This window comes from Heloderma suspectum, chromosome 17, assembly GCF_057233095.1.
Source record: "Heloderma suspectum isolate Gila_16-S chromosome 17, 16-S_ref, whole genome shotgun sequence".
In the NCBI taxonomy this organism is placed as follows: domain Eukaryota; kingdom Metazoa; phylum Chordata; class Lepidosauria; order Squamata; family Helodermatidae; genus Heloderma; species Heloderma suspectum.
In genome coordinates, this window is record NC_139474.1 from 18138105 (window position 1) to 18165347 (window position 27243).

At 48.6% G+C, this 27243-nt stretch overlaps 1 protein-coding gene across 1 annotated transcript; it reads right to left on the bottom strand.

Annotated features, from left to right (window-relative positions):
• Positions 1 to 12751: 12751 nt before the first annotated feature.
• ENSA (endosulfine alpha) lies at positions 12752 to 27052 on the bottom strand. Its single transcript, XM_084824350.1, has 3 exons — positions 26875 to 27052; positions 17550 to 17678; positions 12752 to 16791 (listed from the first exon to the last, which is right to left on the bottom strand). The coding sequence occupies exons 1-3, from the start codon at positions 26929 to 26931 to the stop codon at positions 16621 to 16623; spliced, it is 357 nt and encodes a 118-aa protein (XP_084680476.1). The 5' UTR covers positions 26932 to 27052; the 3' UTR covers positions 12752 to 16620.
• Positions 27053 to 27243: the final 191 nt, after the last annotated feature.

Below are 27243 nucleotides of genomic sequence, written 5' to 3' on the forward strand. Positions count from 1 at the left end.
AGTGGCGCCTGCCCGGCGGGACCTATATATATCAGGAATGGCGTCTGACGTCACGGGCTACGTAAGTTAAGGAGCTCCTCTCGCCAGCCTGGCAGAGCTGAAGGGCGGGGCCCGGGAGATGGCGGGGCGGGGCCAAGGATGGGCCGCCGCAGACGCCCGGATTGGTAGAGTGGACCAACCTGTTGCCTGCACGGGTCACTTCCTAGTCCCCATCGAGACGCCGCTTTTTCATGGGTCCCGTTCATATTAATGGAGATTAACGCCCCCGATTTCGGGGGAGCTGCGAGATTGGACGCCAGGGTGTCCACCCCCCCAAATGATACGAGCAAAGGGAGGAGCGTATGCTCTTTCTGGCTTGGGTCTTAATTCATAGGAAGCATTTTTTTTTTTTTGATGCAACATTATTAAAAACCGCTCCTGCAAATACAGGCTGTTATCGCTACATTGGGGTGGGGCGATGTCGGGGAGAAGGGAAAAGTGGCGTACGACGCCCCTGCAGTGCAGCCCCCCGTTATAACTTCAGACTGCAGGCCAGGCCAGGCCAGGAGAAAGGCTTACAACGGCCCCGCAGTGTTGACCGGTGCTGTTATTCCCACACCGCAGACACGGGCAGCGGAGCGACTGAAAGTGAGGATGGCTTACAATAGCCCTGCAGTGTAAGCCCTTGTTAAAATCTCAGGACGGGGGGGGGGGGGGCGAGGCTGGTGAAGACTTCCGGCCCCTAACCACCGTGTAAAAAATGCCCGTCAGGGTTCAGCAAATATTTAACTCGAATATCTGATGCTTCCACCCCATACACTCTGGCCCGGGAGTGTATCCCACTGAACTCAGTGGAGCTTACTTGCGTGAGTAGGCGTGCACTGCGGAGGACTGCGCTGTAAGGGCTGGATCCGGACTTGGCCATACTGCAGTAGCGGACGCGTAGCAGCGGGGCTTAAATGAGTCATGGCTGACTTGCGCCCCGCTGATTCCAGCGAGCCTGCGCTAATTACGACTACGGACAATCATGACTGCAGGGCAATCCTGTGCACGCTTCGGCAGGGGAAAACCGCCTGCACGCGTGGGACCGGCCCGACGGATGACTGACCGCGCGATCCTACCCATGCCTGCCCAGAAGCCAGCCCCATTGAGTTCAGTGGGGCTGACTCCTAGGTGGATGCGTGCGGGACCGCCGCCTGGGCGGATCTCCACCCAGAGGGGAGATGCTAAATGGCATTCGGTGATTGACAGATGTCCAGTGATTGACCGTCAGGGGAGAGGGGCGGGGCCGACGATAGAGAGGGGAAGTAACTCAGTGGGTGAAAGGTGGCCTTTTGTTAAGTGACGGAGGAAGGAAGACCCCCCACGAAGGATGGATGGAGGATGCGGGGATGTTGGATCGAAGGAAAGGGGCGAGGAGAGGGTTGGGTGGGGGGGGGCAGAAAACAGAGCACGGGTCAGGGAGGGGGAAAACCCACCCTGCAAAAACTCCTCGCCGTGACTCATGCACAGAAAATGCAGGCGGGGTGTTCTTATGTAACGTTATGACGGCAAAGGGGAGGGGGCAAAGAAGAAGAACCGAGCAAGAGAAGGAAGGAAACTCCCCCCCCCCGCCTCCTTCAAGAAATTAGAACAAAAACAAACTCTGGAAATTTCCAGCTGTCAATTCACCGTTAAAAAACAACCCCAAAGCAAAAGATAGAACCACGCACATGAGTGTGCATTAATGCGTGTGGGGGCCAGCTCAGCGGAAGAGCACAGCATTTGCTCGGATAAGGTCCTAGGTGCATTTGCCCGACATTCCTAGATGAAAGCGGGGGAGGCCCCCACCACACAGAGCAGCAGATCCCAGGCAACAGAGACCAATGGCCATAGAGCAGCTTGGCCCAGCCTGTGCCCTCCAGATGGCTTGGACTGCAACTCCCATCATCCCTGCTGGTTGGGGATAATGGGAGTTGCAGTCATCCTGACCCATCCGGGTGGCACCAGGTTGGGGAAGGCTGTGCTACCGCAACCAGTGGCCATGCATCCATGAAAGAGCACCTCCTTAGCCTACAGGGAGTGCCAGGTTTCAATCCTGGGCATTTCCAGTTCAAAGGATTGGGGTGGGGGGGGGCGGGGAGAGAACCTCCTACGACAGCCAGGCAGGAAACACGAGCCTGGGCTAGAGGTAGCCATGGTCTGGCAGCTTTGTATGAAAACTTGTAAGAAGGGGGGACAGCCAAAACTCTAACCCTCAATCATGGTTGGTTGGCCTTCCCCCTCCTCCATTCTCTCTCCCTCCCCCCCAGTTTGCAGTAATTGCACAATCCACAGAATGACTGGGGTGGGGTGGGGTGAAGCAGCAGCTTCTGACAGCATCAGGAGCCACAGTGAGGATGACTTCTGTTTTCAGCTTAAAAGGATAAACAAGTAGAGAGAGACTTCTCGGTAAATATGGATCCAATTGGGCAGTAAATCTGTTCTGCCGAGTTGTTGTGTACAAGTCTGGGTCAGATGACTGCCCCAAGATGCGGTGATGGCCACAGGCTGAGGTGGCTTTAGAAGTGGATTAGACACATTCCTGCAGCAGCAGCAGCAGGAGCCGTCTAGCAAACGCTATGATTACTTATGATGGCTAACCAGAACCTCCAAGTCCAGAGACAGTCTACCACTGAATGGCCGATTGCTGAGGATGAGCCACAGGAGAGGGCTGCTACTACCATTCTTAGTAGGTCCTTCATACCTGTTAGGAAAGGCATCCCCCCATGGAGAGCTGTTGCCTTCATGCCCACTTGGGGGTGCCTTGTTTTGCTGTCGCACAAAAGCATCACACAACCCAGGACCTCTTTCAGCCCAAGGGCCACATTCAATTCTGGAGAAGTTGTCAGGGGCCACGTACTAGCGGTGGGTGGGGTTGAAAGGAAAGAGAGCAGGGCCAAAAATACCAGCATGTTTTGAGCTTTAAGGCTTTTACTGCCTGTCACTAAGCTTTAGGAGATTCATTTCAACTTTTTAGAATGGGGGTGGTGGGAAAGCACACAAAAGCCAGGAAAACAACAAAATCAGTCGGAGGAAAGAGAGCGCGAGATGGGGAACCCCTGAGGGGCAGATTGCAACTCCAGGTGGGCTGAATTTGGCCCACAGGCCTGCGGTTCCCCACCCCAATGTAGAATGTTCTGTCCCTTTGCCAGGTGTGCATCCAGGACTCAATGGTTTTAATGGAAAAACACTGACTCCCATCCACCAGAATTCAGGAGAACGACCAGTTGCTGTTGTTTTTCCAAGCAGCAAGATGCCGTGCATACCCAGTAGCTTTCTGCGGTACAACAGGATTTCTCCACTTTGTAGGAACTGACATATATTTATACTTGTGCAACCCCCACAGCTGACTTTCTTATAACAGTACCAGCTGATTCCGCAGAAACAGGCATGCAAATAGTCAATCATGCCTGGCCTTCCATGAAACACTAATACCATGGGGTATTTGAGACATTGGGGACGGCAACCAAATAGAGAAATCTTAACAAATTAAGCAGCTTTTGCTTGACTAGGCCATTACATCCAAATATTTGGAGCCAGCCACTGGAGTCTCTCAGGACCAAGTCCAGCCTGCTCATTACCACTAGCTGGCTTCCGGGTTGCCAACCAAAGGCAAGAGGGAATAAGCAGATATTATGGTCATGCTTCTCCTTGGCAGGTCACTTTAGGGGCGGCACTCTATTTTTCATCTCCCAAAGTGCCAAAATGAGTTGCCAATAAACAGATGGACGCATCTCAAAACTTCAGTAAAGATGGTTTTCTCGAGACTCCTAAAAGAAGGCAGACTATTTCTTGTTTGATATGCTAATCAATAAATGTTTCGATAAAGGTATGTTTAAAAACCATACATTTAGAGTAGTTGAGCAAACAATGTTATTAGAAGGCCATTTTATTTTAATGATTTATTTCCATATTATTTAGACCCCACTTTTCTATATGTAAAATATATTCAAAGCAGCAAGGCAATTTAAAAAATACTAATAAAAGTCAATTAAATACTTCAGTAAAATCTGAAATATTTCTTTTCCATCGAGTTTGGGAAGACAGGTTTGGCAGATGAAACAAGCTCAAGAACTTTTGTAAGTATGACAAAAGATCCTGGTAGAAGGCCACGTTGGTGGGATGCATTGTCTTTGACTCCAGATGTGCCCACCGAGCCAAAAAGCTTGGGGAACCCTGTTCTAGGACTGTTAGATCTCTAGAGAAGACACTGGCACACAGATTTAACCCTCCTCCTGAGACCCACCTCTGTTAAAGGTTTTTGTGAACTGCCCAGAGAGCTTCAGTATAGAAAAGAAAGAAAGAAAGGACGGTCCACCTGGAATTTCAGTTGCGACTCAACCTCTCCCTGCAAAAGGTGATGCAAATCAGCCATTTATTTGCCCAGCAAGCTCAGAGAGTGTCTTTGAAAGACCATGCTGTGATGTAAGCATTTTTAACAGGTCATTTGAGATTGCATAATAATCCTTTTGTGGGAGAGTACCTGGAGAACAGTAAGAAAAATAAATGGCAACACACACCTAATTTTTAAAAAGTACATACTGTGTTCATGTGTCATAAAGATGATGCACAACAAGCCTAAACCTGCGTAGGGTTGTGCTTTGGCACTGCCAGTCATAATTTTTGATTTCTATTTTAGGAAAGATGCAAATAGATTAGCAAAACACAGTCCTGGAAGCATTTAATAGACCTGCTCTTTTCTCTCCTCCCTCTCCCCCACGCACAGCAGGAAAACACCATCTGATATTTTAAGAAGAGCTGTTTGTGAATCTTATGTTTCATCAACAAGGAGGGTGGAGCAAATTTCTGGTCCTCATGGTGGCAGAGAAGCATGTGAAACTGGAGGGGGCCTTGGGTTGCGCTTGGACAACAGGTTGACTGAGTTGTGTGCTCTGCACAACTCTCTGCCCCACCCCATGTATTCAAATCCCCGTTCCTCTTCTCTAATCCTGGATCTAGAGTTTTTCTGATTCAAAAGAAAGCAACAATAAAGCAGACTGATTAAGAGGGGAGGGAGATGGGGGAAGCGTTTACAGTTTGTATTATATTGAAAAATTTAACAAGCTGTTTAATAATAAAATATATAATAGCTCCTCATAAACCTCTTTATCAGTCATGTTTTAAAGCCAACTCATCAGAAAAGCTATTACAAAAGGGACAAAGTCTACTCTGAAGTATCATTTCTAGGGACATTACTGCTGATCTTTGACCAAGCAATAGCACTGCTCCTGTGGGAATGTTTGCCCTGCCCTGGGTGTGGACCAGTAACTCAAGAACTTCTACCAAGCAGAACTAGTTAAATTATGCTGCAGGAGGGGGGATTACATATTCTCACCCTCTCCATCCAGCAATAGATCTTCCGCTATGGCTTAGATTTTAGGCTATCAAGAATCCCTGTGTGTTGAGAATGAGCCGGAAATGCTTCCCATTCGAGGTCTTTATCTGGCTGGTCTCAACTCTGAAGAGTATTTAGCATGATGGTTAATCCAGCCCTGCACAGGAGCCATCGCTTTAGTTTAATGAACTAAATGGTTCATTAAACTAAACCATTTAATGTTTTATTGCAGTGCCAAAAAAGCAGGTGTCCCCTAGATGATGTTATACCTATTCTTCTAGCATGTGACAGACGGGCCTGGGTCCCCCTCAGTGTCAATTGGGCCCTGGATTCATCTGTACCCTTAGACTTCCATGGGAATGAGCCAGCTTGGCCAATAAGTCTATACTGGTGGCACACCAGTATAGAGAAAGAACATAGGAACCAACAAAGGTGTGACTTCCCATTAAAAGGGAAGCTGCCTGGAGGCAATTCTCAGCTTGTGGGAACAAACATGTGGGAATTTTAAAAATCTGGACTGGGATGCATGGATAATGGATTGTATATTGTCCGTTGCCCTTTTAGCCTTAAAGAGTAAAACTGAAATGACACAGAGTCTCGTGGCATCGAATCAGAGATTTGGAGACAGTCTGTAAGGCTGTCTACTCCCTTGCTCAATCGAAGAAATCCATTCCGAGCACCTTCAATAGGAGACCTCCACTGAGGGAGATCCCATAACCACCCTCTAAGTAATTGGCTCCACTGCTGAACTGCTCTTCCCATCAGAAAGTTTCTCTTAATGCTCAACTGAAATCTACCCTCCTGTCATTTAAACCTATCAGACCGAGTCTTGCTTTCTAGAGCAGCAGAGAAAAAGACTTTGCCCTCTTCTCTGAAACAAACCTAGGGATTTGAAGAAGGCTATTACATCCTCTCAGCCTTCTCTTCTCCAGGCTAAACATACCCAGTTCTTTCAACCTTGCCTCATAAGACTTGTTTCCTATACCCCTGTCCATCTTTACTATCCCCCCTTCTGAATTTGATCCACGTCTATATCCTTGAAAGTGCAGCATGCAGAACTGAATGCAGTACCTTTAAGATCAGGGGTGGGGAATGTTTGGACTTGCAGTTGTCGTTTGGCCCTGCAACGCCCCTCACCCCTTGCTGTTAGCTCTGCTGGCAAGGGCTGATGGGAGTTGCAGTCCACCAACATCCAGAGGGCCACACGTTCTCCACCCCTGTAAAAGATGAAGAGATTCATCGTGGTAGCTGTTGTGGACTGCAGCAACCTTCTTCAGATGGCCTGAGTCCACAAAATGGTATCCCATAGGGGGAAAGGGTTGTATCCCTACCTACTTCCTGCTGTGCCGTTCTTCTTTAAGTGTTAGCTTACTTGCAAGAAGTTTTTGACATAGGGAGCCTTCAAAAATGAGATTCTCCCACCTGCAGCCTGAAATGTTGAAGCCTGTTCTGACATCTCTGGTCCCCCCTCCCCCTTCTGCTGCAGGCCAAATCATCTGCGGGCTGGGCAGAGGAGGTACTATGCAGAAGGTGCAGACTTAAAGAAGCTAGGTCAGCCTTCCCCACCCTGGTGCCTTCCGGATGGGGTTGCCTATACCTCCCATCAATCCTGAAAATGGCTCTGTTCGGGGTTGTAGTCCAAAGCATGTGGCGGGTACCTGGAAGGTTGGGTTAAGTCATGTTTAGAAGCCAAGAGGGAATTTGTTCTTTTGGTTAAAAGATCATATGAGAAAAATCTAATTGCCTTACAACAGATTACCAAGAATTCAAAATATACCTCAGCAGTTGCAGGATGTGAAATGGCACCACGCCTTAGAGTTCATGCACATGCACTAAAATGCATGTGCATTGAAGATGCAGCTACCTCTTCCCCTCTCAGAAATTTTAACTTCTAGACATTTAGAGGAAGAATCCTATAACAACTCATCCTGAAAGTATTATCATCCCCTAAAGCCCACCTCCCCCCACCTGAAACAGAAACCAAAAATAGGGAGTGATTTACCAGGGTCAAGGACCAGTAAAATAAGTGTCCTTCGTAGAGAAGGACATTTGGAGCACATGCAGCTTTTCAGATCTATCTTGTATTAAATGCATTTCAATTAGATACAGTAAATTGGACAAATGCGTTTCAAGCCTCTATGCTCAGATAAATTCCTGAGCCTTTAAGGTGCCACGGAATGTCCATTATTTTTGCTAGAGCTGGGGTTTCACTCCCAGTCCTCTTTTCTTTTTTGAAGCACTCTGATTTATAATGTCAGAGCCTGGAGCATCACCAGGCTGGCCTTGGACAATGCATTCCATTTGAGTTATTTAGGGATTCAGAGTCAGCAGATCAGAGAAAGACACTTCCTTCCTTTTCTTGGGGGAAGAAATGGCGTGATCTTGCAATACCCCCCCTCCCCCCAATTCCAAAAGTTGCTGAACGCTGTCAAAGAGGTAACGCAATGCAAACAAAGCTGGGGCAGGTAGAGGGGCAAAAGCCAACCCCTCAGATTTACCCAACCTTGAGACCCCTTGTTTCTGATGCCAGAGTGTATTCTCAAACCAAATGAAGGGTGGAAAAAACCTGCCTTGCATGCAAGTTTCACTTTCATATAAACCTTAGTGCAATGTGACACCTACTAAGAAGGGGAACCATATTATGGGTTACACTTTGACGGAAACCCTACATACTTACGCAGGACTAAGTTCCATTGAGCACAGTGGGGCTTACTTTGGGGTCAACATATAGAGGGGCTGTGCTGTCAATTTTATTGCAGTTTCATTTCTTGAACCACATATTTCCCAGCTGTTCTGACTTCCCAGGAACAGTCCATATTTTCTGATCCCTATAAATTGGGGCAGGGGAGGTGGTAGAGCTGCTTCTCATATCTGTGTGGTCTTCTTTCCTGCCATGTACACAGCTGTGGTCAAGTGGAGCGTAAAAGGACAGTGCTCCATGTCCCTCCAGACTTTTCAGAGAATGCTTAGCATCCCCCTCCACACTATAACTCCCAGGATCCTCTTTAGGAACAGAGGAAGTTGCCCTATAGCATCTCAGATCATTGCTCCATCTAACTCAGTACTGTCGACACTGATGGGCAGTGGCTCTCCAGGGTTTCGGGCAAGAGTTTTTACTGACCTACCTGGAGATGCTGGGGATCGAACCTGAGACCTTCTGCATGCAAAGCAGGAGCTCTACCACTGAGCTATGGCCCCTCCCCTAAGGAAGCTGGGACTGCATCTCCAGTTTAAAGGATCTCAGCATGCCTTGTCTAAGACCTCAGAGAGCTGCTCCCAGTCAGAGTATACTCACTGAAAGAGATACATACACAGTCAGAATGGGAAGTCAGCAATATTGGGCTGGGTGGACCAAAAGTAAAAAAAAAAAAAAAAGAGAGAGAGAGGTTCCCAACGAACCACAGCCATTTCCATCTACCTATCTGGGCTTCTCCCCAAGGGAGGGAGAATGGGTGGGTCAAGGCTGAGTCCCTGTCCCCCATCCCCCAACCATTGGGCATGGAGTTCCCATCCTGTTGCAGATCCAGGAGCTGGTCCTAAGCAATTTGGTTTTCAAACGTTTACAAGCCTGGGTGGGTGACCCTCCCCCACCCCCGGCCCCGCACCTTCCCCTCCCTTTAGCACACTGCACTGGTCAAGTGTGGTATGAGAAGCATTACACCCTCCGGCTTAATCACAGGGTTCAAGGAAGCACCCGGGGAAAAGAAAACAGTGGTTAAACCTTTGAAAGCAAACAGGAGAGGCTCATTTTTAAAACACAAACACACACAGCAGGCCACTGTCCAGGCCCTGCCTCTAAAGATGCAGTTGCTGACACTGTACACACAACAGGCTTAGGGAGAGATTTCAGTTCTTCAGAGGAGAGCAGCAGAAGTTTGCTAGCAGGTGGGAACAAATTTCAAGGGAGACTCAGCCTGAAAAAACTGGACAGGTGCACACTTCTAGATTTACAGCTGACCGTTGTTTGTCTGGAGTTTCATCAGGAGAGTAGGCCAACAAAAGAAACGGTGAATATGTGTGGGTTTTTAAACAACAACTTGATGTTTTGGTATGCAGAAAAAGCTGTCTCGAGAGGAGGTTGAATTGTCAGGATCAGAAGTTGCTTCCAAATGCAGCCATGTGGCTCACCCATCCCAAATTGCAAACAAGCTAGGAAGTTTGGCTCAGGGAGCAGTTCCCAGCCCTTTGCACTCTGCCCTTTTATCCTCACGCTTCCCAGACAGAATGTGATGACCTAAACATTCGAAAATGCAAAGCAACCTCCAGCTGATGTTGGCTTCCTGGCTCCAGGATGATTGAGGTTTATGTAACGTCAGACAGCCACTTCCACCCTCTGCTGGACACAAGGACAATTACAACGGCTCTCTGTTGGATTCGTTTTCAACAATTAGCATGGTGTAGGGATTGCATCAGTAGTGTTTTAAGGGTTAAAAGCCGATCCAGCTCACTCAGGACAGGGGTGTTGAACCACAGGCTTGCATACCATCTTGATCTTCCAGGGCTGGGGGCTCACAGGATGGCTTGGACATGCAGCTCAAGGTGCCGCCCTAGGATTCCAGTTTGCCAGAGACTTCTTTTCAGATACAGCCTCAGAATACACTCATCATTACTTACAAATCCTTACCTTGGCCTGGCCTAATTAAGATTTCCGTGGGCTATTCCTCCCGTTACACTGCAGCAAATCCATGTTCTCTGCAACAGGAGCACAAAACAGTGAGCCGCAGCCATATGCACTATGGTCTCATTCGTGTGTGAAGTCTTTAGAGGTACACCTAAAAATATGTGTGAAGTGGTCTCTAGGAGAGGTCTTGATCCAGCATCGATTTGCTCACGAGTTTGTGAGGGGAAGGAGCAAGGACTTCTATGAGATGGGGCCGCTGCTGAGAGCTCTTTCCTAACAAGGAGGCCTGGTAGAGCCCATCGCTGCCAGTGGCTCTAGGTAAGGAACACACAGGTGTGACTATAGAAAAGTTTAGGCTAAAATGTTTGCTGCTGGTGCTTTATCTCATTTATGGATATGTCTGTTAATGAGGTATATGTCATTTTACTAAATTTTGAGTGTTGTTTTATAACCTGCCCTAGAAGGAAGGGCATCTTTTCTCCTTTGTATTGCTGGAACCAAAGTATGAGGAAGCTATAAAATTCTCAGCATGGGAAACCCTGAGTAACTAAGGGAGCAATCCTGTGGCCGCTAGACAGCGGTTAAACGGCCATAGGATCTGTTGTTTTCTGGGAACCAACCTCAGAGCCTGTGCTCCAAGGTCGGTTCCTGGAGAACTGACCTCCCCCCACTTGCGCGCTGCCTCCAAGGCAGCATGGAACAGCCCCATCCTCCACATTTGCAAGGGGAGCACAGACTGGCCGGAAAGGGGCATGGCTGGAGGCATTCCGGGGTGAGGAGAGCATAACTGCCTGTACGACACTTCCTATGTGTCGTACAGCAGCCTCCTTCCCCGCTCCGTCCTCCCGCAGCTAAACAGCCACAATTGGCTGTCTAGCCAAAAAAGCGGGGCAGGGGAAGCGCAGAGGGAACAATCCCCTCCATGCTTTTCCTGCCCTACTTTGGATAGGCGGTTGCCTCCAAGTTCGGAGGCGGCCGCCTGTCTAGATAGGGATTACTCCCTAACAGAACCAAGTGGGCATTCTATCCCAGTTAATGCCGAAGCTACCTCAGAAGGAGAACCAGGAGTTAAGAGGCACACGTCAACAGGGTCTATGCCAGGAGATAACACAGAAAATGGCACAGCTATGGGTTGAGACAAGGTTACTTTATTTCCAAACGTCATCACACTCAAATGTTCACGCCCATCGCCCTTCTTTCCCCTTTCGATACTGTAACACACAATCTAGAATTGCCCAACACCCAAACTAAGTTGGAGGACCCCAAATCCACCACCTCGCCCAAAAGAGCAGCTTTAAGCTTCAAGCTTGTGGCATGAAGGCCTAATGGAACAGCTGACAGATAGTCAGTGACGTGCTATGGAGGGCTGCGGTGGCTGCTGGGGGCGGTTGGGATGGGGCTTTTTGCATTTTTTTTTTTTTTTTAGAAAAAAGCAATCACTACAAGATAGAGATGAAGCTGATGTAAAAAATTATATATATATTTATATTTATATATATGTTTCTTATCTATTTACAGATATGGCTGGGACAAACAGCAGGATTGGTTAAGGAGACTACACAGGCTCCAAGGACACAGACAGGAACAGGAAGCAGGGATGCCTTTTGAGGAGAGAAGAGAAGCCTTGTGAAAGAGCCAAGAGAAAGAAACCAAGAACCCACCTCCAAATGTGACCAGTTCTAAAAGCCTCACAGAAAAGTTAAGATGCACAGCTTGGATGAGCAAGGGAGGACAACTTCATGACAGGTCAATCTAATGCAGCCAGTTGCATTGGACTACAATTCCCACCATCCACATGGCCATGCTGGCTGTCGGTGGTAGGAGTTGTAGTCAAACACATCGTGAGGGACTGCAGATTGGAGAAGGCCTGACCCGATGTGACAGACGTAGAGGCAGCAGCTACAGAAGTACCTGAACAGGAAGAGGGAAGGTAGGAGGTAGGGAAGACAGTGCTGTAATCCAGAAACACAGAGAGAAACTAATGCTTTTGTTAGTGTTCCGGTAATAATTGGGAGTTATTCCACCGACCAAGTTCATTATTGTGCCTGAGCAGTCAAATACATTTTAAATTAAAATTTAAAGACGGAAGAACTCCCCGCATCTGAATCAGGATGGGACACTTGAAAAGAGAGCAACAGAGTGTGGCGTTAAAAGGAATTTAGAAAAGAGGAGATGCCTTCCAGATCCTGAGTCTCCCCACCCCAGATCCTAGCTCCCCAATAGGGGCATTAATAGAAAGCTAATCCATTGTGAGCCCTGGGCTGTCTGCCTAGGCTAAAGGTGCAGTCCTGCATCCTAAGAGAACCTATCCAGAGCTCAGAAACATCTTTGCGTTTGCGAGGGGAACCTGACGGCCTCATATTTTCAGTTGGGCTTCATACATAATGACCTTCCTGGCCGCTGCAGGTGAGGAAAAATATGGACACACCCAAGGCCAGCACATCTCCACTCATGCACACACCCCTTCCTTGCATAAACGCCGGCTTGCTTGGGGTATGTGTGGGAGGGGGATGCTGCTACGGCATGCAAAAACGGGGTGAAAGCATTCCTCAGATGGATTCCCATGCTGGTTTCATCCCCCTGCCTCTGGAAGCCTCCTTCACAGAGGCTCTATAGCTGACACATCCCACAGAGATGCAGACTAAAGAGCCAGGGTTGGGGTTGGGAGAATGAACAGGGGCCATCGGAGGAAAACTGCAAAGAGACCGATGTGGGGGAATGGGGGAGAGCCTGGTTCCACTCCTGGGGCTCTCCGTCCCCGATTGTAAGCACATGCCAGGGTACAAAGACCCACAGGGACTTCTGGGCCAATGCAAGGCAATATTTTTTTTTTTTTGGTTGCTCAGGCAAGCCACTTTTGCAATCCTCTTTTAATAATCTATTGTTGCTTTTCTACTGCTTTTTTTGTGCAGACTCCCCAAGCACACACACCTTAGTACTCAGCCTGCCCCTGCTCAGTTTAGAAAAAGAACAGATGTCAAAACCCAAAGGTAGAAAACTCGTTCCTCTTGTACCTCTAAGCCAAAGCCATCTGAACACTTCAAAACCTTTTGGGTTCAACCTGCAGCCCAGGAGATCCTCAGACACAGACTGACAGCACGTTCCTGGGGCAGAGGCATTGGGGAAGCAACCCCTGGGAAAGAGGGGCATATGTCCCTGAAAGGGGGAAAGCAGTCCATCCAGGCCACAGACCAGCCAGCTTGCGCAGGCCCTGGGATCTCACCTGCCAACCGGGTGGTGGGGCAGGCAACCAGCAAGGACCAAAACACAGAGCATGTGGGCTGCATGGATTGCAAGCAAATGCAGAATATAGTCTCCCAGATCTTTAATTTCAAAGTTTCTAGTCCTTAAGGGCAAGAAGTCAGGCTGGCGAGAAAGGTGGTCCTATACAGCAACATCCCTCACAATAGTGAGGGGCTGGGCGGCATTGCTACCGGTCACAGGGACAAGGTGTCCTCCCCACAGCTCGTCTGTCAAGGATAAGCCTGAAGAGTCCCCAATTTAAGAAGGCAGAATGCAACAAGTCACTCCCATTCTAAGGAAATTGGCTGCAGAACTTTCAGATGTCCTTACAAGGCAATAGCCCAGGAGTGTAATAGGATTCATGATTCCCTGCCTTTAAAAAATTTGTTTCTCATTCAGAAGCTCAGCTCTGTGCCGAACAAGGCAAAATTCTGCTTGCCCAACTACCGTAGGCCATTATAAAGCCTTGGGGAAAAGCAACTTGCACATTAATATTTTTCTGCAGCACATTGGTATTTTGTGCTTTCTTAGAGCAGGAGCTGTTCTACTAAAAGCACTCCTACTCTAAGTATCCCAAGGTTCTTATGGACTGTCATCAGGAACAATTGCTTCTCTCTACTTCACCACAGGCTGACGGCATGGTCCTCCCAACCTATAACTTCTGGGAACTCAAAAGATCCTGCTGGGACAGAGATCTAGGGCAGGTGATAGGAAAGCAACAGCTTGGAGGAGAAATTTCTTCAGGTCTGATGACAGCTGTCAGAGCCAGAAACAAACTTTTAAGGTCCCAGCTCAGTGACAACTCATCCCAGTTAAGGCACTAAATTTTGTTCATTTGAAAATCCAGTAAGTGCTGGAGGGGGTGCAAGGAGCCAAGGAAGCACTTTCTCATGTGGTGGCTACACTCAGCTAAAGATCTTTGGGGAAAGGAGTTCAATACAGTGAGAACTGAAAGCATCACAGTGCAGACAACCACAAAGCCACGTGGTGACAGCCAAACTGATTTCTCAAATATCCAGAAATATCTTGAAAAGAATCTGGTTTTGCAAGCTGACATATACACCCTTCAAGATGCTTGCCAGTGGACAGTGTTCAACCACTATCCATGCCCTAATCTCAAGTGGTTGTATTATACTGACCATGATTATCTTATTTATTCCTTCTTCTCAAATATGAATCTAACCTGCTTTCCTTAGGCATAAGAGCTATTTTACTGATGATTACTAACTGCATTGGATATATATTTATTTGTAACCAATTAAAAAACCAATTTAAAATTGACTTTTAAAGAACAAAATTGGTGTCAGGGTTACTTTTGACCAAGTCAGTCTCACGGCCTTTAAACAGGGCTGTACAAATCCTGTAATCTGGTACAGGGTGGCATTGGGAAGTGGGTGTAGAATTCAGTATCCTGAGAATCCCAGAATTCAGTTGAAAACAAAATCAAGTTCCTAGTCCTCAAGGCTACGAAAATAGGCTCAAAAGGACGCTGGGCAATATTTTGGTGCAATGTCAGAAGCCAGGCAATGGATGGTTGACTAAGATTTCTCCCACCCAATAATCATAATGACTGAAAAGCATTGAGAATTTGTGTGGCCCTACAATTCCCATGACTGATCCAGAATGCAGAACCCTGTTTTTCTTGGCACAGAACTTTATTATTTTCAAAAACAGGCGGGAGGGCATAGCCCGATTTTACAAACTGCTGTCCAACCCCCTGCCCCCAAAAGCTGTCTAGGGAACAAAACTGACCAGACCAGACAGATGTGGGACAGGGATTGGCAGCTGGCAGACCTCAGCGTACATCCGGCCGCCAAAGTGTCTGCCCCGGAGGCAAACAATGGCTGTGGCTGAGCGAGAGCTCTAGAGATGGGAACAGGCTGCAAGTCATCTGCAGTTTGTGGAGGAGTGATGAGACCCTGATCTACCCCCAGCCTGAACTAGTTATTCACCTGGGCTGGAAAAGCACTCCGCTTCTGGTTGTTGAAGAGTCCTGAGAACTTTCCATATGCTCCCTACACCTACCTATGTTTACCCAATAAAAGCTATCCTATCAGGGATCTTATGTCCTTTAGAGCCTGCAGAAGTGATATTGACAAAGGCTATATTGGCTGGGAATGATGGGAGTTGCAGTCTAACACATCTGGGGGCACCAGCTTGGGGAAGGCAGCTTCCATCTTAAGATCCATGTGGGCAAAGGTTAGGTCGGGCGGCCTCTGAGGGCAGATGCAGGCCCTCCTTGGGGTGGCGTGGGAAGTGGGCGCGGGATATGCCTCCTTCAGCGTGTGTGCCCATATTAGGCCACGAGGCACGATGGACGCTCATCTCGACCTGTGCCTTAAGGCAGGGGGAAGACAGAAGGTAGATCCCCAGAAGTTCTGCACTTCAACTCCTAGCATTCCTTACCCCTGGCCATGCTGGCAGGGCCTTCTGGGAGTTGGAAGTCCCAAACATCTAGAGATCTACCTTCTGCCCACCCCTGCACTTAAGGGGACATTGTGCAAGACTTCTAGCTTCGAGAAGGTTTAGAGCAGCTCAGGCTGCTTTCTGGGGGGCACAGGGCCTCGTAACTGCTATTAGCCAGAAGTGCTCAATGGAACCTCCATGTTTGGAGGCAGACTATCTTGGAGCACTATGTGCTGGGAATGAACATCGGGAGAGGTCTGTTGGGCTTCATGCCCTGCTTACGGGCTTCCTGGATGCGTGCTGGCTGGCCACTGGGGGGAGGGGGGGGATACTGGGCTAGATGGGTCCTTGGACTAAACCAGCAGGGCTCTCCTTAAGAGAGCTGGTATAGTGATGTGGCTCAAGGAGTCCCCAATTTGAATCTTGTCTCTGCCATGACCTTTTAGTAAGCCCCTCTTTTTCTTAGCTGAGGCACTCCCCCCCCCCCGCCCCCCAGCCGTAAGGAGATGAAAATACTGACCTAGCTCGCAGGGCTGTTGTAAGGATTACAGCCATGTGTACGAAGCGCTTGGTACCCCTGCAAAGTGTTATATAAATGTTAAGTCTTATTCTTGTGATTAATATTGTGATTCTGTTCTTAGGGTCCCTCTGTTGCTTGCAGACCAGCTCCCGCAACAAAGGACAGGCTTACAGGCAGGGCCCTATTTCAGTGTGGTTTTCCTCTGCCTCATAGGGAAGAGCAACTGCAAGCTAAAGAAAAGCAGACTTTGACCCGGGGATCCACTGCACGGTGCCCTGCCCAGCGCTGGCTGCAAGAAAATCCAAGTCAGTTCTGCAAATGAGTCCCTGTTCCAGCTTCTGGTTCTGATGGCCACAAATATTTCCAACAGCTTATGAGAGTTCTGTGCATCCCAGCCCTATGATACAGCAAAGTTCAATCGGTTTGACAAAAAAATAAAAACCAAAATACCCTCAAAACAGAAACGGAAAGCGAAAACCCCATTGGGATGGCAGGTTACCCTGCCAGCTTGCTGGTGACGAGGGATGACTTCCTCTGCGGGAGATCTTGCGGGGTAGGGATGTGATCGCCCGTCACCAGGTTCTTGTCCGTCCCAGCAGCTGGTAGTTGCTTGTTCTTGATTTTTGCTTTGGCCATGTTGTAATCTCCGGAGTCGAAGTACTTTTGCTGAAAGGTGCAGAAGGGTGGCAGGGGGGAATACAAAGAAGAATTTAGATCCAGAAGGGAGACCAATAACAAGCAGAGGGTGCCAAATTCAGCCCAAGGAAACACCACCATTTGGCCCACCAGCAAAAGAACAGCCCTTCAGTCAGTCCCACACTGTCACAAATTATTGAAAGGAAGAATGGGAGGGAGGATTCAGAGCTAACCTGCCACAACCCAAAAGCATCAGGGGGCTGTCGTGCAGTTGCTTAGCAACGACTCGCAGGATTCTTCCACTCCCCCATCATCCTTTTGATGAGTAACTGTCTTGCTAGTAGAGCCAGCGGTAATATTGCTTATCGTCAAGGCTGCTGGGGGGCAGGGAAAGTCCCTGGGGCAAGCAAAATGGCCTCTGGGTCTCTTAGGGGATCCTAACCCTGAGAGATGCTTTGGCATGTCCATCTCAATGGGGCTTGCGCAGGGGAACTTCCTGGTGGACGGGGCCTACAGAGGTGTAACATGTGTCGGATCGGACTGACGATCCGACTGGCTTGGAAGGTTCTCTTGTAACAGCCACCTACCCCAAAGTAGCGCCCAAGCAGACCAACACAGCAACACCTCCCCCAACCCCTGTGCCTCCCCAACATCACTCTCCAGCATTCCATAGCACCATCCAGAAGACACTGTGCTTCCAGCTTATCGAGGCTAGTAGCCAGCACCAGTCCTAGAGTGATCCCTCAGCCTCCCAGCTTTCAAAAAGAAGCCTCTGGGGGCACCCCTACCCCTTTCTGGAGTCTTTTCATTAAGAAGTCAGAACCGCCAGGCTTCTGAAGTCCTAAGGTTGGATATTTGGCTTTTAGTTTCGCCTCCTCTGCTCTCTCTGGGATGACAGCTTCCTTCTCTTGTGTATCCTAAAAGAAAAAAAGGCACAAGAAATCAAGAGACGAATTCAAACTGTTAAGTCCCATGCAAACAGAACTTACGTTGCAACTGCTCTAAAGCTGACAACAGTTAACTCTAAGCGTAGCTTCCTTGCAAATCTCCACTAGAGAGTGTGGCTTGACGTGGGTTTGCGCGCCATGACTGTGAGGAAAGCAGGTTAGCATTAACCATGGTTAACTTCCTCACCCATGAAGTGGTAAATGTGTACACGGGAGTAGAGGGGAATTATTACTTTTTGCTCTGGAACAGAGGAGAGCAGGGGAAGAAACATCCATTCCCAATCTGCAAACTATGGTTACAAGAGAACTCGGTTAGCAATTAAACATGGTTCATGTCTAGGCACATGTAAGGCTAACTCCAATAAGGGAAGAGTGGACAGAAATTTTGATTTTGAAAGGGGAAAAGAGGGAATGCGAAGTGAGCGTTTGTGAGGCTGGTTCTCAATGAGCAAACCAGGGCTTGCAAAGAAATCAAGTGTTATATCCGCACTAGATATTTAACTAAAGACTTACACCCCAACCTTCTCACGCATAGGCATTACTCAGAGTGAAGATGTCTGTGAGAATGCAGTTTGCCCAAGAGATGAGGGTCCATCTAAGTTTGCTTAGGAGAGGGAAGAGTAAGGGGGGAAATCCCCTGTGGCTTAGCAATTAAATCAGCCTTCCTCAAACTGGCACCCTCTGGATGTGTTGGACTACAACTCCCATCATCCCCAGCCAGCACAAGATGGATTGGAGTGTTGGGCACAGACCCGGGTCCAAATCCTTGCACTGCCATGAAGTCCACCTTGGGCCAGTCACTCCCTCTCAGCCCAACCTACTTCACAGAGTTGCTGTTGCTGTGAGGATCCCGGTGGGGTAACGACTTGTACGGCTCTTTCAAGAAAGGTTGGAATCAAAACACAATGTAAACACAAAATATGGAGGTTGATTTCTCATCGCCCCCACTCTGATCAAGCAAATCTGCTCTGCTCCACTAACTGCAAGAGAGGAAGAGATATGAAGAGGCAGAACAGTACTACCAAACCCAGACAGAAGCAAGTTCCGCTTTCACTGGCCACCGCTGCATGTCCATGACAGACCTCTCAGCCAGAAGGCCCTTTGTTGAGTTGTGGATGCCGGTTACAACATCCTGAACTATTCACAAACTGGCATGCTGGAGGGCGGCATTTCCAACAACTGAGTGAGCTGCCCCTTGTCTAACAAACCCAGCTCATCCCGACATCTTTGAGTGTGCACTGCCTTTTCTCAATGTTATAGAGGGCTGTGAGTCTGCGTGTGAGTCTGTTGAAGGAAGAACTGCCTTTTACAAATCTGTCATTACCTACCTGGATGATTTGGGATAGGACAGGCTGACATTTCATATCACTTTGCAGCCACCCCCGCCCAAACAAATCCCAGAACACAGTGACAACAGCTGTTCACTGCACATGCCAGCTTCCTTCTTGACTCAAGGAGGAGGCCAGCCAGTCCAGCATGAAAGACCAAGCAAGAGATCCACATGATCCCTAAACAAACCAGAAAGCCTTCTGTATGGAAAAAAGGGAGCCATAAATCCTACACAAGGCTACAAGACAAGCACACAATTGTGAAAAAAAGTATCAGCCTGGTAAGGTGACCTCCTTCTCTCCACAACAGTGGAAGCACAGAAGTGGATGGAACGCAAAGGCCATCTAAACCAGCCTTCCTCAACCTGGTGCCGTGAATATGTGTTGGACAGAAACTCCCATAATTCCCAGCCAGCATGGCCATTGGAATTATGGGAGCTGCTGTCCAACACATATGCAGAACACCAGGTTGAGGAAGGCTAGTTTAGACCGATTCCTAGATTGACCTACACACAAGGAAAGGTATCAACAAAGCCATGTGCTGTCTTAAGACAAGAATCTGGTCACTTTGAAAAGTCCCAACATAAATGAAAGCCCAAAGCTTGTCATATTCTTTCTCAAGATTGTAATGTGTTATTCACTGTTTAAAAAGCATTTCTGAAGGGCAACATGCATTATCCTGCTCACTCCCTGGCTCATTCTCATGACACCCCTGTGAAGAAGGTCACAATGATTCTCTTCTCTCTCCTTGCCACAGAGCCCCACGGCCAGCCCCGATGGGCTGAAAACGGCTCAGCTCAGGGACTCTCATTGCCAAGGACAAGTTGAAAAATAGGGTTAGGATGCTGGACTTGAGCAGAACTCCAGAGGGACGCCGCAGGCCTTGTGTACCCTCCTACACCTCCTAGCAGAGATCACTGCAACGAGGGCAGGACTTGCATCCAACAGATTATGCTTATGCTTAAAATTCCGCTTCCCACAGCAAAAAGCAGTCTCAAAGTGATTTACACACACACATACAGAAATCCATAATGGAACAGAGAAAAACAACGTAAGCTATAATCAGCACAGTAATACAAATGCATGTAATAAAAACATAATCTAAAAACAATACAGTAGACAAAATCTCCACTCCCTGCCCTGTCTGCCTGCCTAGAATAAACACCACAAAAGCAGCCCACAACAACTGGCCCATAACTTATGTCCAAATGCTTGGGGAAAAAAGTACATCTTCACTTGGCACCCCAAAAATGACCATGTCGGTGCCCGGAAAACATATCCAAGTTCAAATGTCACCATCAGCCATATCCTGCCCTTAGTTCCAGTTCACCTTGTACGGTTTCAAAGGCTCTAACAAGGAAATGTGCAGTCAAACATCTGGCTCCAAGGGCCAGTCCATATGTAAAATCCCCCCTCCTGCTTTCTCCTTGGCCCACACAGCTCTCGTCATCTGTTTACTCTTCTTCCTGCCAACACTGCAAGCCCCTTAGGACTCCATGACATCACAGCATTTCAACCAATGGTGATGGGGCATTGCTACTAATTTGTAGCACAAAAGGCAAGAATTTTATTGTTGTCTGATAATGGTGATGGATGAATAGTCTGTGATTGGGCATGGGCAAATGGGATGTACTTCTAGAACTGAATGCTTTGCACGATCCTTAAAACCAGAGGCATCTCCTCTCTTTTAAGCACTGGATGAAAAGAAACAGCCAGAAGGACACCCCATCTCTGGGGCATGGCTGACTGCTTCCATCACCAGGCTGCGGCTGAGCTCCTTGCTATACAGTGGGCAGTGTTCCGAAAAAGCAGATGACTCAGACACCGCTGCCCCCACAACCCTCCTATAATTCCATGCTGGCTGGGAATTATGGGAGTTGCATTTCAACGCATCTGGAGGGCACCAGGTTGAGCGAGGCTGCAATTAGCCATCACAGCCAATCACTGTTGACAGATCTATCCTTCCCCATATGTTAACGGCCATCTCCTGGATCTTCTGTAAGTTGACTGTGAGTTGTGTGAAGACCTCTCTCTTTATCCTGCAACTACTGCGCTCATTCCATTTCACTGGGTGGTCCCTAGTGTTTGGAGAGAGGAAAAAAACATCTCCTCTCTACACCATGCACAATTGTATATGCCTCTACCATACTCCCTCAGTAGTCTTTACAAGAAAAACTGCGAAGGCCACCCAATGCTCCAGATGTTCCTCATCAGGAAGGGGCTCCAGCCCCCTCAGCATTTTGGTTGCCCCCTTCTCCAACTTTTCTGGCTCTACGCTATCCTTTTGAGATGGGTCAAACAGAATTTCTTAAGTCTTTTTCAAAGCTAGGAGTAGAGCAAGAGGAACGGGAGTGGGACACAGCGAGAGGGGGTTTGGCTGTGAATGGGCAAAGAGGCCAAAAAATTAAAGGCACCGATGGTACTGTTCCCAGCCATTGCCTCCTCCCCTCTCTCCTCCTCCCCCCACCCTCAGTTTCTGAGTCACTGACACACAATGTCTGTGCACAAGGTTCTGAACTTTTCTCCACATCCATAACGGCTAGAAACTTAGTTTGTTAAAAAAGACGCAATGGCTGATAATGTTGTTCCAAGTGTCCATGCTAAATTCTACCTCGCTTATGGTCCTTCCAACATCAGAGACAAGACTGGAAAAAATATTGCAGATTCTAGGGAGCAGGCCCTGTGCAGAGATAAGGGCGGTGGGGGTGGGGAAAATGCTTCCTAGGTGCCAACATTAAGTGGGCCAAAGAGCTTGGACAAGATGACATTTTACCAAGTCTCTCCAGAAACTCCAAGATCGTTTTATCTTGCGGTGGGAGGGGGCACATGGTCAAAATGCCCTTAGAAAATGGGACTGAGACCTTCACTTTGATAAACTTGCTTTGTTTTCCTTAAACCAAACAAACCAAGTTGAGCTTCCTATCACACAACCTTGACCTCGTCCTAGTGAAGTTGATGATGTTGACAGCCTGAAGAAGCCAGAGAACAGAGGCTGACCGATGTCAATTCTGCTCCTGTCAAGCTGGACACCCTGCTGGTGGTTCTTGCTCCCTGAAACGCTGCCGTGGCATTGAGCTTTGCCCGGCCCTCCATGAAGGCATTCTGAGCTTGGCAGGGCTTCTGAGCCATTTATTTGGGGCAAATGAGTCACCCAGGCTTGACAGGCCCCATCAGGTGCTCCCACCCCCAGCTCCAATGGTCTGGCTTTGGAGGCTGGACTCCCAGTTAGCACCTACGGATGAAGACGGGGTCTCTGCCGAAAATGAGAGGAATATGCCAAAGTCTGACACCAGAAACAGAGAGCACATCTGAATGGGCTAAGTGCAATTACCTGCTCTGCCTCTGCCAGAAACACTTGAGCCTGTCTTTGGGCAAGCTGTTTGTTTCAGCTTCAGGACCCAGTATTCTGTCCCCAGCAGCGGCAAGCCAGAAAGGGGCCAGGGGCCAGTGGCAGAGCACAGGCCTGGCAGGTAGATGGTCCAAAGTTTAATATCTAGCCAGCCTGAGACGTCTCACTGAGAACATGGCAAGCCACTGCCAAGCCAACATAGACAGTTTTGCAGGGTTAGATGGACCAATGGTCTGAGTCTGTATAACGCAGCTTTGTATGCTCAAATGGTTCCCCCACCCCACCCCACCCCAAAGCATCAGAGGACACATTGTCTTGGAACCAGAGGATTCATTAGACACATTCCCCTTTTCTTCCCTGCAGAGAAACAGAATTTTGTCAGAGCACATCTCCCCCTTCTCTACGTCCAAAACCAAACATTTCCAGCAAGGGGAGGGGAGAAATCTAGGCTGGGAGTATGAGGCCCAGATTTGACCCAAGGTCCGCCAGCTACCAACCCCTACCTTAGAGTCTGCAGAACTTTCCTAGTACAGCCTTCTCCAACCTGGTGCCCTCCAGATGGGTTGGAGTGCGATTCCCACTATGCCCAGCTGTCATGGGAGAGCTGCTGGGAGCAGGCCATGGTAGTCTCGCTGCTAGGTCAGTCTTTTCCAATCTGGTATCCTTCAGATGTCTTTGCCTACAACTTCCACCATCCCCCACCCGGCTGGGGCATGCTGGGAGTTGTAGTTCAACACATCTGGAGGGCACCAGATTGGGAAAGGCTGATCCAGATGAAGCAACGGCCTGATTTATGATAGGGAAAGCAGCATACGTGGAGGCAAGCTCATCGCTCAGTGGCAGAGCACCTGCTTTGCACACAGAAGATCCCTGGTCCAGTCACCTGCCTTCCCAGTTAACAGGGCAGGAAAAGAGTCCCTGGAGAGCCTGTCCGAGTTGACAGTACCAGGCTAGGTGGATCAACCTGTCTGACTTGGCATAAGGCAGTTTCAGATCAATCCCCCCCACCCCCTTTGCCAAGATTGCCATTCAGGTGTGCGCTGGACAAAGATGGCTATGGACATGTTAAGACCAGCCCACTACTGACAAAGGGCCAGCGAGTGGCCAAATACTTCTGAAACTGGGTCCTGAGGGCAAATCAGGGCCTCTGATCTAGGCACACAGATTCCAGTCCCACAAGGGCTCCCAGCCATGGCAGGAACGAAACTGGAAAAATCCTGCATCGTCTGAAAGAGAGATTCTTGGCTAGCTCTTAAGGGCAGGCATCTCTCACCCATTCAAAGGGTTAGGGAGTTTGTGTTACCATAGGCAGAGCAGTGAACATCAATGTCATTTCATCTTCTGCGTGATGTCCAGCGTTTGCATAGTAGTCTTGCAAAAGAAGCCAATGAGTTTGGGCAGCCACAGCAGAAATGCACAATGTGAGTAGCTTTCAGGTTTGGAGTAGCTTTCCGGAATGCAGTGGACACAGAGACATTAAAAACCGGAACTGCAGTTCTCTGGGAGGCACTAAAAACCCCCTAACAGAGGAAATTTCCCAGCACCCTCTTTAAACAACAATTCTCAGGATTATTTGGGGGGTGGGGAAAAGAAACGTGACAGAAAAAGCAGCATAAGCCAAATATGTCTATAGTATAGATATGCCCAGGGTGGATAAAGAAAAAAATAGGTGAAAAACAGGATTAATTGAACTTCCACAGAACTGTCACGTGCAGGAAATAGCTTGGGACAAAATCCTGCTAGCTCCCCCAGAATGTTTCCACACTAGGAAGCTGACCATGACACAGTGCTGACACCCACCTAATTATACTATAAATAGCCTGGTCACCTGTAACAAATAAAGAGTCCCCTCCAGGTGAACAGACAGCTAAGCTTTGTAAATCAGAAGGCAGCCATTTCTCTTAGGCTGTCGATGCGCCATAAATTACCATAGGCATGAACTGTGAGGTGGGTAGATTAAAGCCTATTTGTGGACTAGTAACTTGTGGCTTTATTTGTAAACCTGGTCTTCCTCTATAACATGGGCCAGTGAATGAATTCAGTTGGCCAAAGAACCCTCCATAATACTCTATGCATCTGATGAAGTGGGCGATAGTCCACAAAAGCTTATGCCATAATAAATTTGTTAGACTTTAAGGTGCCACGGACTCTGTTGTTTTTGCTGCAATAGGCTAACTCAGCTATTTTCTGGAAATGTTTACTTCTAGTTTCCTTAACTTTTCTAGGATGGTATGGGATAGCTTTCACATGCCTAGCACAGAGAGGAAGGGAAAAAGCAAGGAAAAAGGATGCAGGATCCATCCTCTCTTATTTTGTGCATGCACATGTGTGGAAAAAATGAGCGGGGGGCGGGGCTCCTCGGAAGCATTCACCTAAGCCATTAAGCCATGCAGAACGTAGAGTCCCATCTTCACCTGTCTGCTGACACATCCACTTCTATTCACTTCACACAATTTTCACGCCGTGCCTTGTCTTGCAGGTATTCTAGCTCTGAATGTATGCCTTAACTGACCAAAGTGATGGATTACTGGCTTCTCCTTGCCTATGATGAATGCAGGAAAGCTGTTCTATAGAACTCCCCCCGCCCCAAGTAAGGAAATGGGGGGAGTAGAAGCAAAAAGGGCACTCCGACCATGAACTGCTGCTCTGGAGGACTGAACTGATGTTTTATGATTGTCCATGTGGGTTGCCTAGTGTGATGCTATCCTAAGCTTCTCTGGGCGCCCCCACCGAATGAGGTGAGGCAGGTGGCTACTAAGGAGAGGGCCTTTTCAGTGGTGGTTCCTCAGTTGTGGAATGCCCTCCCTAGAGAGTGCCTATATTGTGGTCTTTTCAGTGCTAGGTGAAGATCTTTTTATTTTCCCAGGCTTTTTAGCCCTTCAGTTTTAAAAGCGGTGTTAGTGCGTTTTTAGATCTTTGAACTGCTGTTGCCTTCTGTCTTGGTTACTACTTTGGTTTTATTCTGTTTTAAACTTATGGTTTTATGTTATGCTTTACTATGTTGTTGTATTTTATGGTTTTAAGTTTTGTCTTGTAACCCACCTAGAGAGCTTCAGCAAATGGGTGGTATAAAAATGTAATGAATGAATGAATAAGCTGGATCAAGTCGTCTGCTAATTCATTCTGGGGTTGCAGTAACAAGTAGCCCTTACTTTCACCACTCAGAAGCCTCTGGCCATGTTGCAGAGGCCTGGGTTATAAATTTAAACACTCAGACAACTGAAGAGACTTGCAGACTCCACACCAGGCATGAGCAGACCTCAGGCTTGCAGGATCTACTTTGCTTTGCTTTGTTTTTTAACTAGAATCTTAATATCCACCAAGCAGGGGGTGGCGCAAAATATATATACTTACAATTGAAGAATTATGAGCTCAAGAATTTGTTCTGAGTACCACTACAGAACAGCTCACAGCCCTTCCACACAAAAACCCACTCCTGATCACCCCAAGCTTGCGTCTTTTCAGCAGTACAGTTTAGGGTGCATGGAGGAGGTAGGGGGAAGGTCCATTTTGTTGCTGCCATAGTTAAAGAATTAGGAGTCAGGAATTGCTGCTGATGTACTGCAACTGATCCAAAGATCTACCAGTAGATCCCAATCCACCATCTGCCCACCCTGCTCCACGCCACCCTCCAGGCTTTTCCATTTCACTGCAGAACCAATAATAACAATACAGCACGGATATATTACATACGATACTATTGCAACAGAAGTCAGGATAAGACACGATTAATCTTTTATTTCAGATTCCCACGACGCTGCTGCCAACTCTCTTCTCTCCCTCATCAGCATCTCCCTCCTGGGGATTCGAACCTGCAGCTCAAGGGCATTCTAAATGCTTAACCACCCTCACTACCCCATAATACTCCACTCAGGGAACTATACCCCCACCTCACACACAGTGCCCATGTTAGAGCTCTTACCATACAGAGCACCCACCCACCCCCCAACCTGGCGTCCTCCAGGTGAGTTGGACTACAACACCCATCATGCCCTGGCCAGGGATAATGGGAGTTCTAGTTCAACACACTCGGGGGACGCCAAGTTGGGGCAGAGGGGGGCTGGTACAGAGGTAGGATTTAAAAAAAAAAATTTAGGCTTGCCATCTCAGCCTTTATCCGCACTTCCAGCCTCAAACGGAACTGGATTTCCACCCCTTAATTAAAAAGTATATAGAGCTTTTCATCATAGAGATGCGAAAGGATAGAAAGAATCGATGGGCGCGTTTCTTCAAACCGGAAACACGGGCTCCGTACGTCTATCATGCCGCCTCCCGCCCGCCTAATCTCTATGGTCCCAACGGGCCCACACACCGGAAAGGGCCGCGCAGCTGCAACGCGCCAACCAATGAGCAGCGAGCGTTCCGCGGGGACAACCAACCAGAGGGCAGCTTTGGGAGGAGTGGCGGCCGCCACACCAATTAGGATTCTCTCCCTCACACACACGCCCGCAAGTCGGACCCAGCGCGCTCTCCTCCGCCCCGGCCTCACCTGTTTCTCTTCGCCGGTCTCGTCAGAACGGCCGCCGCCGCCGCGCGTGTCAGACATGACGGGGCGCGGGGAGCAGAGGGGGGGGCGAGCAAGGAGAGGGGTCGAAGCGCTGGGGCCAGGCGAGGCCGGCGCTTCCACTCCGGCGCCCTCTTCCCCGCTCTCCTGTCACTTTCACAGCAGAGCCAAAATGGCCGCCGCCTCCTTCGCCGCCCCCTTTCTAACGCTGGCCCCGCCCCAGCCCCAGCGTGATCGACGAGCCGCGGGCCTATTGCATCGCGAGGCGAACTCCAGGAGGCGGGCGACATCACGGCCGACCAATCAAGTACGGCTCTGTGCCATGATTGGCAGGGCGGTCGAAAAAAGATGAGC